Here is a 12,271-nt window from a genome sequence, read left to right as displayed (position 1 = left end):
GCCGCACACGACAGAAGTCCAAAATCAGATATGCCCCGCGCTCGGTTCATTGTACTGCGTGTTCCCAAGCGTCAAAACAGGGGCCTCGTCTGAGCCTCTGAGTTCCCAGGAGCTGACAGGCCGGGGGGGGGGGGGGGGGGGGGAGGCAAGCCAGTGAAGGGTGGGGAGGGTGTGGCTGAGTATGAAACTGGGGCTCCCCGCCGGCCTCCCTAGGGTGCTGTGATCACTCCGGAAGGCACGTGCGGCCCCTTCCCGGCTATCTTCGATGGTATTCCACAGCAGGGGGCTGCTGGGGGAAGCGGCCTTCCCTGGGGTTACGGCCAGGTGGAGACAGGGGTGTGTTCCCAGAATGCTGTGGGCAGGTCCCGGGCCGTACCTGTGTGTGTTCCCAGTCTTCCTTGACCATGACTAAGGAAAGCAGGAGACCTGAGGAGGGGTCCTGGTTCAGACAGCTGGCTTTCACCCCAAGTGGGCAGCCACCCCTCCCCCATGTTGTGGTCTCCTTGTCTGTACCGTGGGGTCACGCTTGCCCCCTTAGACTGGACCGGCAGTACTGACCCCTCAGGATCCCTCTCGTTAATAGAATCGTACGGTATTTGCCTTCTTGTGACTGGTTTGTTTCATTCAGCGTAATGTCCTCAAGGTTCATCTGTGTTTTCGTGTGTGTCTGAATTTCCTTCCTTTTAGTACCTGTAGTTCCTTCCTTATACGTACCATATTGTATGCACTGCATTTGTCTGTCCATCCACCCATCCGTGGACACTTGAGTTGTTCCCACCCTTTCACTGCTGTGAATGATGCTTCTGTGCACATTGGTGTTTAAATATACTTTATTATTTTTTTAAGATTCACTTTTTATTTTTAGAGAGAACATGAGTGGGGCGGGGGGGGAGAGAGAGAGAGAGAGAGAGGAGAGAGAGAGAGAAAGAGAGGGGAGAGAGAGAGAGAGAGAGAGAGAGAGAGAGAGAGAGAGACAATCTTAAGCACACTGCATGTTCACCGTCAGAGCCCGATGTGGGGCTTGATCCCATGACCCTGGGATCATGACCTGAGCAGAAATCAAGAGTCAGATGCTCGACCGATGGAGCCACCCAGATGCCCCTAAATATACTTTAAAATTTACCAGTGAGCCCCAAAATATGGGTGCCAGGCTCCACCTCGCCCCCAACACCCTCCTGATGAGCTTGTCCCGTGATCGGACTCTGTCATTGGAATATTGTTAAACCCCCTAAGTGACTCTGACGTGTGACCAGGATTGAGAACCCTGAAGTGGTTGTCTCAGGACGACACTTAGCACGGTGCCCGCCACAGGAAGCCCTGGGCCGTCAGCCGGTGTGATGGGGTTCCCTTGGCTCATGTGTGACCCTCATAAAACGAAAAGGAGTTCCGTTCTGACTCATGACTCCTCTCTGCCAAGGACCTGAGGTGGCCTTGTGCTAGTGTCCTGGCTGAGTCCGGGAGCTCTCCCTGCCGCTTCCCTGGGTGTGCAGGTGGCTCCTTGAGACACGGCTGATGTTGCGGGTACCCAGGTGTGCAGCCAACGCAGGGCCAGGCTCATGCCCTGGGGTAACAGGCTGGACGGGTGTCGAGCATGAACACTAGCATTTCCACCCTCCGAGGGAGCGAGAAAGACACCAGGGTCACGTCTCCCCCAGGAAGAGAGAACCCTACAAATTCCACAACAAGGCAAAGTGGGAGAGGCTGCTGACGCACCTTGGGTGTCGTGCCCCCTCCCACACTGCCACATACCCAGCAGACAGGCCCCGGCTCCAGCTTTGTAAAATAAAAGGGTTGGAGGGGTCGGCTTGAGTGACTGCGGCGGACGGAGGGAGCCATCAGGAGCCAGGGTTCCCGGGGTCCGTCCTTGCTTCCCGCATACCAGCTGTGGGTTTCCTGGGGCAGCTGTGGCAAAGCACCACCGACCAGGGGGCTTAAAACAACAGACACTCATCCTCTCAGAGTAGTGGGGCCAGACATCCAAGACGAACGTGTCCCCTCCACAAAGCTGAGCCCCCATCCAGATGCCCTAAGGGACGCCCTTTTCCTTGCTTCTTCGGAGCTGCTTGGCTTGCGGACACTTCGTTGCACCCTCGGCCTCCGTTTTCACGTGGCCGTTTCTCCCTTGTGTATGTGTGACTCTTCACGTGGCCTTTTCGTAAGGACCCCAGTCGCTGGACATAGGGCCCACCTGCGATGCAGCCTGACCTCACCTTCACTTGATTGCCCTGCAAAGACCCCTAACTCCAGATAAGGTCACAGTCACAGGTGCCAGCGGTTAGGACTTGGGACGTATCATTTGGGGGACAGAACCCACAACACCAGCTGTGTGACCCCAGGCAAGCTGTTAATCCCTCATCCCCTTTCTCCCATGTATGGTGGGGACTGGGTGCTCCTGTCCGCCTCGTCGGGGACATCGGGGACGTCGGTCTTACCCAGAAGCTTCTTAGAAATCCAGACTCCCGGGCCTCACCTGGCTCTGCAGAGTTGGAATCTGCCTTTTAACAAGACTCCCCACACGGGTTTGAGGAGCACCTGGTGGGTTTGAAAAGGCTGGGTTCGGTGTTGGCACGGCAGAAGCACTTGGTATGCGTCAGCCATTATTTCCGGTTTCTGTTTTCCTCCCTTTTACAAACACTCAGAGCGCTTTCCGTGGGCCCCTGAGAAGGTCCAGTGACCACACGGAACCGTGAAGAACCACACCAGGCACAATCCCTCCCCCAAGGAGCCCCGAGCTCAGTGAGAAGAATGGCCACATGCAATTTTTAAATGTGATCAAACGGATCCGTGTGATGTTTGGATTTTGCCAAGAGTCTGGCGGGCCCCAAAATGCCAGGTGGGTTGTAGTACCCGGCGGGGAGCCTGGCTCCAAGGCCCGTTCCTCTCCTCGCCGGCCAGATGCATGGTTGCCCAGGCAACCGACCGATGCCCCCGAGACCACGAGTAGGACACCGTGCCCGAGTTCCTGCTGTTTCCTTGGAAGCAGTTATATGACTGCTGAGAGACTGCCCAGCAGGGGCTCAGGGGGCTGAGTGCCCATGCTCTCTCCCCTCTTTCAAGCAGGTTGTCCGTCTCCCCAGGACCCGGCTTTCCAGGCAGATGCCAGCTGGGCGCCCGGCTGTACTCAGTCTGGAACCGCCCCTGGGCGGCCTCGAGTCTCCAGTTGCAAGGACTTCTCAGCTTCCTGGCAGCAGGCAGCATCCATCAAGGCAGAGGAACTCTCGGGTGCATGCCTCTCAGAGCGGCTTGGTGGTCGGGCCCTGAGGGTCCACAGCTAGGCCGCTCTCAGTTCCAGCCCTGGCTCTTGCTTGCCACCTGACTTAAACGCTCCCGGCCTCTGTTTACTCATCCATCAAATGGGCCTGGTTCTATCACACATCTAGTTGAGTGGCTGCAAGGCTTCAAAGCAGTTATTTTCCACGAAGAGCTTCACACAGGGCCTGGGCCGCGGAGAGCGCTCCAGGCGTGATAACCATTATGCTCTTGTGTCATCAGGCAGGGTGGTTTTTCCTGGAACATGGTAAGCACCGGGTAAGCGGTAGCCGGCGGTTTGTGTTTCGTAGTTTTGTTAGCGTGAGTCGGGGCCTGGTTTACGTGCCAGCCGACAGGGGGACCAGGGCTGGGCCTGTGTCTCGTTTTGTGTCCTTTCCCCTACTCCCAGCGCCCCCGTGGAGCCAGTGCCCAGAGCAGGTGTCCCTACCCTTGCTCCTCGTGAAAATGCCGAGTCCCTGGAAGGGAATCACTGATGAATCCATCTGTTAATTAATTGGACCAGCAGGGAACAGCTCAGTAACTGGATTGGCTAAATTAGCATCTCTGTGCACGTGCACAGGGGGTGCTGAGAGGTGATGAGCTGACTCAGGTTGATGGTGAAGACCAGGGCCAAGTGGGCAGTGTGGGGGTGGCACGCAGGGGCCGACCACAGGCCTGGCTTGTGTCTGAAGGCAGGGTGATGGTCCCTAAGGCTAAAAGGATTGAAGAAGTGGCACCCATTCTGGAGGACCCGCGGCCCGAGTGTTGGGGCCCCCGGAAGCACGCGGCCTGGCAGGGATGGCGACTTGCCTGCACGGCCCATACTGAGTCGTGAAGGAATGAGGAGGTCAAAGGCCCCTGTCTAGGAATGAGAGAAGTTGCCCAAGCATCCATTCTTCCTGGGTGTGCAGGGGACGTTTGGGAACACCAGCCTAATACCTGGGAGGGAAAGTCGGAGGAGCGGGGCAGGTGGGTAGGCCCCAAAGTGCTGGCTGAGGATGGGGAGAGGCAGTGAGCATGCTGCTGGTCCTCTGGGGGCATGGGGACGCGGGGGGACCCCGAGACCGTAGGACGGCACTGCCCAATAGAACTTTCTGCAGTGGTGACGACGGTCTTTCTCTGCACCGTCTAGCATGGTAGCTGCTGGCCACTTGTGGCTTTCCAGCAGCCACAGCGTGGCCAGTAGACCGAGGCACTGGATTTTTAATCGTATTTCATTTTCATTAAGTTGAATGTAAGTAGCCACATGGGGCTAGGGACGTGGGGCCTGGGCGGCACAGCTTTGGGCCGTCTACCGGGGGGCAGTTCTAAAAGCCAGTCGGTTCCTCCCTGGCTCGTTTTTCTCGGCAGCTCCGAGGAGCTCCCGTGCCTCCCTTCCTTTAATGACAGGTGGTGGGGAGCATGCGTGCTGTCGCCAGCCTGAGCCTGGGAGGCTGCGGCAACCAGCAGAGCAGCCCCATCACCGGGAGGCGTGCTTCCAGCACGTTCTGAGTCACGCCTCTCCCGGTGAGGGGCACACTCCCGGTGACAGCTTGTCTCCCGTGGAGTTGCCGACAGGCTCTGCTTTCCCAGGCCGGAGAACCCCGGGCGTCTGCGGTCGCCTCTGCCGTGGGAGCAGTTGCCGGAGAGATGGCGGGTGTTGCCCAGGTAACGTCCCCTCCCTGACAAGCAGAGGGTGAGGACGGCAATGGAGTGACTGACTGTGCCACCCGGGAGGCAGGAAGCTTTTCCTGCTGGCTCTGTTGTTTCGGGAGCTGGCGGGGCTGAGTCACGGATGCCAGGAGTCCTCCTAAGTTCCACCTGCCCCGGGCCACTCACTCCTGTCCCTTGGTAGGTGATAAGAAGGTAGCTGTTTAGCCAGCAGCGGGGCTAGGTGCCTTGTATATGTTATCTCACGGGAGAGCCACGGGAGCCTTTGGCAGCAGTTAGCCTGACCCCGCGTTGCGGTTGAGGCAGCTAGGGTACGAGTAACATACTGTGAGTTCCGTGCGCACTGGGACCTGTCTTCTTTGCTCACCATGGGGATCCTTAGTACCGAACACAGCGCTTGGCACATCGTGGGAATTTTTGATGAATGATTGGACAGATGGTGGATGGATGCCGAGAAGGACGGATGAGTAGGTGGATGGACGGTGACAAAGGTGGATGGCTTGGGTACACGGGTGGCCAGGTGAATGGGTGAAGTAGAGCTTAGATTTCTACTAAGTCTGCTGTTGAAACACCTGCACTCTTAACCACTAAGCAGTGCTGTCTCTGGCTTTGTCTGCTGCCCTCCTCTGCCTGCCTAGGTTGAGATTTCTTCTTAAACACTGTAATTGAAATGTAACTTACACAGCTTAAGATTCACCAATCAGAAGTGCATGATTCAGTGATTTTAGTTAATTTATAGAGTAGCGCGACCATCACCACAGTCCAGTTTCAGAATATTCGCGTCATCCCAAGAGATTCCCTGGTGTCTGTATGCAGTCTAATCCCTGTTGCCCCACGCAGTGACTCTTCCACTTTCTGTCTCTATGAATTTGCCTTTTCTAGACATTTCATATAAAAGGAATCACACAGAATGTGTTTTGCTCCTGGCTTCTTTGACTTAGCATCATGTTTGTAAGGTTTGCCCGTATCGTAGCACATCTGAGTAGATCCATCCTTCTTTTTTTTTTTTTTTTTTAATTTTTTTAACGTTTTATTTACTTTTGAGAGAGACGGAGACAGAGTGCGAGCGGGGGAGGGGCAGAGAGAGAGGGAGTCACAGAATCCGAAGCAGGCTCCAGGCTCCGAGCTCTCAGCACAGAGCCCGACGCGGGGCTCGCACTCACGAACCGTGAGATCATGACCTGAGCCGAAAGAGCCACCCAGGCGCCCTGATCCATCCTTCTCTTATTGCAAACACTGCTCCATTGTCTGGATAGACCACCTTTTTGCTTATCTGTTCATCAGTTGATGGGCATTCGGGTCGTTTCCAGTCTGAGGTGATTATGAATAATGCCAGGGGACACGCATGTACGTGTCTTTCCGTCGAGTCTGTTTTTATTTCTCTTGGGCAGATTTCCAGCAATAGAATTGCTGGGTCATAGGACAAATGTATGCTTGATGCTTTAAGTAACTATCAGACTGCTTTCCAGTGGTGCTGTCCTCGTGTGCAGTGCCATCGGCAGTGTACATGGGTCCCAGTTCCTCCACATCCTCACCAGCACTGGGTGTCGTCCTTCTGGTTACAGCTAGCCTGGCGGGAGTGAAGTGACGTCTCTTTGCCGTTCGGACCTGTGTCTCCCCGGTGGCTCACGACGCTGAACCGTGTTCTGCACACTTACTTCTAGACTGCACTTGACCTTTTCAGCCAGGGGTTGGCAAGCTTTTTCTCTAAAGGGCCAGATTGCAAATATTTGGGGCTTTGCAGGGCACGTTGGATTTCTGTCCCATGTTCTTTGGGTTTTTTTTCTTTCGCAACCCTTAAGACCATTCTTGGCTTCCTTGCACAGAAAGAAGGTTTGAGCCCCCCGCTGCACTTTGCTAACCCCTGCTTTAAGCTCCTCCCAGAGAGCTCTGGGACCCATGACCAAAGAATCCGGTGGCCACACTGGACATGGCAAGATGTCACCCACCCGTCCTGGTGAAGGGGCTCAGTGGGAGGATCATACCACAAAGCCAAGGGCCAGGCTCCTGGGAGCCTGGGAGTCAGGGCTCCAGAAGTGTCCCTGTCCCAACCACACTGTGATTCATGACCAGATGAGCTCATTGGAGTTTTGGGGGATGAAACCTGCTAATTTATCACCACAGCAGAATGAATGGGTCCCTATGGGTCCTGGGTAGGCTTCTCTCTGCCCTGGAGCTGCCCTGTCCCAGAGCCAGCGGCCTGTCTAACCCCCATGACCATGATCTCACAGCCCCACTGTCCACCTGCTGCCCCCACCCACCGCCTTCCCGCAGCTCCTCCCCCACCGCCCTGGCCGCCTGGCCTCGGGTTCTCCAAGCCTCTTGTCACTGAATGCCACCAAGCATTCTTGAACCCCCTCCACTCATCGTGTCTCTCGGTGAATCTCTCTCTCCTCTCCACTGTCTGCACTGGCCCTGAGGGACATGATAGAAAGAGAGAGACCTCTGGAATTAACCAGAGTAGATTTTGACTCCTGAACCGACCCTTTCTAGCAGTGTGACCTTGGGTCCTGAACTCACACCTCTCTGGCCGTGAGAGTCGTACGTGTGAGCAGGACACTGGAGGCTACAGCACAAGGTTGCGGGTGCCCCTCTGAGCCACCGCACTCTGAAGGCTGCTCACCGGGACCGCACGTGGCTCTGCCTGGGGGCACGTTCCTCTCTGGCTGCAAGAGCAGTTTGTCCACGGTGCGGGGCCCTGGACAAGAGGTGTCCAGAGAGTGGGTGGGCAAATGCAGCGTCCTCGCTCCCTGGGGGAGGGGAGCGGGGAGCACTGTCTCCTCAAGCTCCCACGCGATTCACAGAGGGTCCCACAGCGGCCCAGTCGTAATGCTTGGTGGTGCCCCGTTAGTGACTGCTTCTTCCTCCACGCCCTGCACTGATGTGCCCCGCACTACCTCTCAAGTCAAGAAGCCATCTGCACTTGGGTTCTCGTCTTAGGGTCTGCTCTGGGGGCTGCTTAGCCTGTGGCAGGTCCCCGGCTCCCCGGGTCACAGTGAGGATGGAGAGAGCTGATTGATGCCCAGGAATGCCTAGTGCCTGGTGGATAGCGTGAGCTCATTACACTTTGGCCCTTGTCTCGAGCCCTGGGACCCTCTGGTTTTGAATGCAGCTTCAGCCTCTGTGACCACAGGTGCTGGGGACACCCACTGAACAAGGGCTCCGGTGCCTGGGGACTCAAAAGAGAGTGTCACCCTTCCCCACTATGGAGGGGGTGTGTCGGCGGGCCCCGGGCTGGTGCTACCCCGTGGGCCCTCTTGCCCGGACCTTGCTACCTCGGGGTCTCAGTGATGTCTGAGTGTGGAGAGCCGCGGGCGGTCCTCACGGCCACCTACCCCCACACGCTGGCTGTATCTGGCAAAGTTCCAGCGGGTGGGGTGGAACAATGCTCACCAAAGATTAATGATAGCTATTTCTAGGTTGTGGGATTTTGGAGGCCTCTTTTCACTTATCCCCTTCTTTGTGCGTTTCAGCATGGTTTAAATTGCTGACAACGAGCAGGCATCGTTTTCACGAAAAGAATGAAGTCATTATTCTTTCAAAGGTAAATAGCTTGCAGCTGATCCGAAGATAGGGCCCTTACAGCTCAGACCGTATTCACATCTAGGATCTGCTGTGGGAACACATGGGTGTGCATCGTGTGGTTTTCTTTGGGGCTTAATACACGGCGAGTTTACGTGACCATTTCACGGTTGCTTAAAAAGCAAGCAATTCTCTGGGTACGGAGCAAACCCACAGCGTCCAGGACTCGGAGGGGCCTTCGTCTTCAGGGGCGGATCGGGTTCTTGCCTTGGGAAGCGTCTCCACGGCTTTAGACTTGGGGAACTTTGGCTCTGCACAGACCAGGCGGTGCGGAGGTGGTGCCTAGCTGACGGTAACTAGGCCTGAGGCTGGTTACCGGCCCAGGGAGCCCTCTGGGAACTGGCTGTGTCTCGTCATTAAAGTCCTGGGATTCACTAAGTCCTCACTGTCACCGTCACCCCCACCGGCCGCCTGTGTTCACTGAACGTCCGCCCCTGACAGCTCGCCGCGGCGTCTTCCAGTCCTTAGAGCATCTGCAGTGATTGACAAGTCCGTGTTTCAGGTGGTTCCTCTGTCTGCCGCCCCTCGGAGAGGCATCATCGCTCTCTGGTTTTTGATGAGGCGTGGTGACTGCCAGACCACAGCCAGACCAGGAGGGAGAGTAAAGGGCAGGCAGGTGGAAGACGGGGTACGGGGACCAGCCATACTGATTTGCTTAAGAAAGATCCGGGCTGATGAGGGAAATAGACTTTGGTGTGAGTTCGCTTTGTGGGTGATGGTGGTGGTGATGGGGCCTGATGAGCAAGTGAGAGACCAGAAAATCGTGGAGTTTGGGAACAAATAGGGGGAAGAAAGTAGAGATACTATTTGTACTGCTGGAGGTTGTGCATTTCGTCCTCTTTTTCCAAAGAGATGAGTTATGTACCCGGGTTCCCTTTTTGTTGCCAGTGGCTAATTCTGTTTGGACTCTGCCTGTGAATGTAACTGCGTACAGAGGGCGGACCATCGTGGGTCCAGAATTTGTCAAAGTCACACCCTGAAAGAGGCTGCAAAGTATTTTCCTGCCTGATTTATGGAAGAGGAACTGAGGCTCAGTAGGTGACATGCTTCATAGAACCGGGCCTGCGTGAGTCCAAAGTCTGCCTCCTGTGCCATGGCGAGGCCTCACCCAGCAGTTAACTCAGGTTGGTAGGGAGCACATCCCCAGATACTTCCTTGAAAGTGCTGGGTTCCAAGATCACTTTGTAATTTATAACTCAGAAACGAAAGGGTCAGGGAGACCCCCGGCGGCCTCAGTGGGGGACCCTGACCTCCTCCCTCCCCACTCCTTCATTCAGACTCTGGCTCAGAGACTGTGACTCGTCACCCCAGCTGGCTGCTTGGTGCGGTGACACTAAACTTAGGTTTTCCCCAGGGAGCAGAGCACTTAATGAAGGAGTTCATCCAGTGGGAGAGTCCCAAGCCAGGGCAACAGTGGGGCCGGCAGCTGCCGGGGCCGGGAGGCACTTTGGCTGGGACCTCCGCCTTCTGAGGGCTGCTGTTTCCATGATGTCAGAGAGGCGGAACTCACTCCGCCTCACATCGAGGGAGACAGCAGCCCGTGCCCCAGTTCTTCTCCGCTTTGGATGCAGCCCCGAGCAAAGGTGAGGATATGCTCCGTCCCACTCACCAGGTGGAAACTGAGGTCCGCTTTGCGGTTCTCGGGGGCCTCTGGGCTTGTCGCCCCCTGGCCGGGGTTGAGTACCTGGCCACAAGCCTGTCTGTCCTTTTTCTTAGCTGGACTCCACTCTCCAGAGGGACCTCTTAGGGTCGGGATGAGTAGAAACAGTACCTCCAACGCAAAGAAAGCCTCTCTCTGGACCCCCGAATGCTTCCTTCCACCCTCCCTGCGTGTGAAAACTTAGGGAACACGTTTGGGAGAAGACGTGATCTGAAAGAGACATCGCTTTGTTGTTTTTTTAAGTCATCGGAAACAGTGTGGAGATTTCTCAGCTAGTGTTCAGAAGGCCTGTCTGCAAACATCGCCTGTGACCCTGGGCAGGGACTTCTCCTTTCTCTGCGAGTCAGTTTCCCACGGGAGGGTTGGTCCACACGGGCAGTTTTTCGGGGCCTTGTACCTGCTAGGGCATCTATTTCTCTGATCATCTGGTGTCCTCTTCCACCATCAGAATATCAATAACATGTTTGTGTCTCTTTCTCCCTCCCGACCAGAAAAAGATTTACAAATATAAGAAAGTTCTGAGTAACCCAAGCCGTTGGGAAGTTGTCTTGAAGGAGATCCGAACTCTGGTGGACATGGCCCTGACATCCCCCCTGCAGGATGACTCCATCAACCAAGCCCCACTGGAAATCGTCTCAAAACTGCTCTCAGAGGTAAGACGTGCCCCCTGCTTGACTGTGCACACCCCACCCCCACCCCCTCTGCCAAGCACCAACGCTGTGCCGGGCAACAGAATCGGACTTGAGTTTGTATCGTCTGCCCGTTACGGGCCGTCCCGGGGGTGTGGCAGGGGGAAGGGGCAGTGGTGACCACCCTGCCATGCCCCACGACCGAAGCTCGGGGGACTAGCCTCGGGCCTGACGACAGGCTGGTGGTGATGATGGCAGCAGATTTCAGGAGCTTCCAGTTTTTCCCGAGCCAGAGCGCATCGGTGAAGCCCCCAGACTGCCCTGCCTTCCTGCCCGCCCCCCCCCACCCGTCTCCACCTTGCCCTGCCCTGGCCTGCGTCAGCTGCAGGGGTCCAAGCGGCTGTCGCTTTCTGCCTCCACGACCCCCCAGAGCCTCAGAAAACCCACTCTGCTGTGCCAGGCAGCCCCCCCGTAGGGTGCGTGCCGTGCCGGGCACTGTCCTGGGCATTGGAACAAAGACAAGCCCCCACCCCCCCTGGAGCTCACGTTCCAGCAGAGGGACAGACAGGAGCGTGGGGGCTCAGCCAGAGCCAGCCGCGCCATTCGTGTGTAGGCGAGGGCTACTTGGGGACACGCTGTGACTCCGGCCCGGGCACTCTTCTCCGCGCTCCACAAGTACTAAAGCTGTCTCGTTTGTTTGCCTGCCTGGGCCCCTGGGGACGCTGGCGTTGATGACTCCCTGTTTGGACTTTCCACGGCCCCAGGGCAATGCCTCCGTCCCCCCCTTCCCTGGGAGTGGCCCCTGGTTCCTTCTAGAAGCACAAGCCCCTTGCTGCCTGGAGCCACCCCTTCCCCCGCAGACCCAAGCTGGTTGCCGCCCATCAGTCCAGGAAACTGGCCCGGGCCTTCTTCCATGTCTGCTATTTGAGCAGAGGACCCCTTTCCCTGGAAGGAAGTACGGCAAGAGGTAGAGGGTGGGCTGCAAAGACGGTGGCAGGTAGAGGAACAGAAGACGTGCCCTCGGGCGTGCGACAGCTTCATTTCGCAGAAGAGCAGAGACTCACGCTCTGAAATGCATCACAGTCAAGGCCTGGAATTGGAGGCCAGGCCGGGTGCTGTATGTGCGACCTGAAATCCCGGCTTCCCGCCTGAGCAGGGGAAGGGCCCCAGCAAGCAGGCCCGAGGCTGGCCGCTCACCGCGAGTACACGCCTGCTGTGTGGCGGCCGGTGTCAGGTGCCGTGCAGCACGGCATCTCGTGTCGTACAGTCTCCCCTGAGACGTGGGCCTTGCTGTCTCCGTTGTACAGATGGGGAAACTCAGGTCCAGAGACACTGGAACACCTGAGCAAGTGGTGGGGCTGCACATTCCACCTTGGGGCTTGCTCGCTCTCCCTGCAAGACCACCTGCCTGCCCCTCCTGCCCCGCCAGTCCCGGCCGCCACCACACCGTCGTTGACATCAGGTTCGCTGTCAGGACGATGGGAAGGCGGCCGACGGGCAC

At 56.9% G+C, this 12,271-nt stretch overlaps 1 protein-coding gene across 2 annotated transcripts in view; it reads left to right on the top strand.

Annotated features, from left to right (window-relative positions):
• Window positions 1–12,271, top strand: part of CMIP (c-Maf inducing protein) — a 233,977-nt gene that overhangs the window by 169,578 nt on the left and 52,128 nt on the right. Inside the window, exons 1-2 of one of the 2 annotated variants that reach the window (XM_053209969.1) lie at window positions 6,716–10,064; window positions 10,633–10,794. In XM_053209969.1, coding sequence (XP_053065944.1) covers window positions 10,047–10,064; window positions 10,633–10,794 — 180 coding nt within the window. In that variant the 5' untranslated portion in view covers window positions 6,716–10,046. Of the gene's footprint in view, window positions 1–6,715; window positions 10,065–10,632; window positions 10,795–12,271 lie in introns of those variants that run through there. The other variant, XM_027076276.2, reaches the window with a different exon arrangement.

This window comes from Acinonyx jubatus, chromosome E2 (genome assembly GCF_027475565.1).
Source record: "Acinonyx jubatus isolate Ajub_Pintada_27869175 chromosome E2, VMU_Ajub_asm_v1.0, whole genome shotgun sequence".
In the NCBI taxonomy this organism is placed as follows: Eukaryota; Metazoa; Chordata; class Mammalia; order Carnivora; family Felidae; genus Acinonyx; species Acinonyx jubatus.
This window is presented reverse-complemented; position numbering and strand designations above follow the sequence as displayed.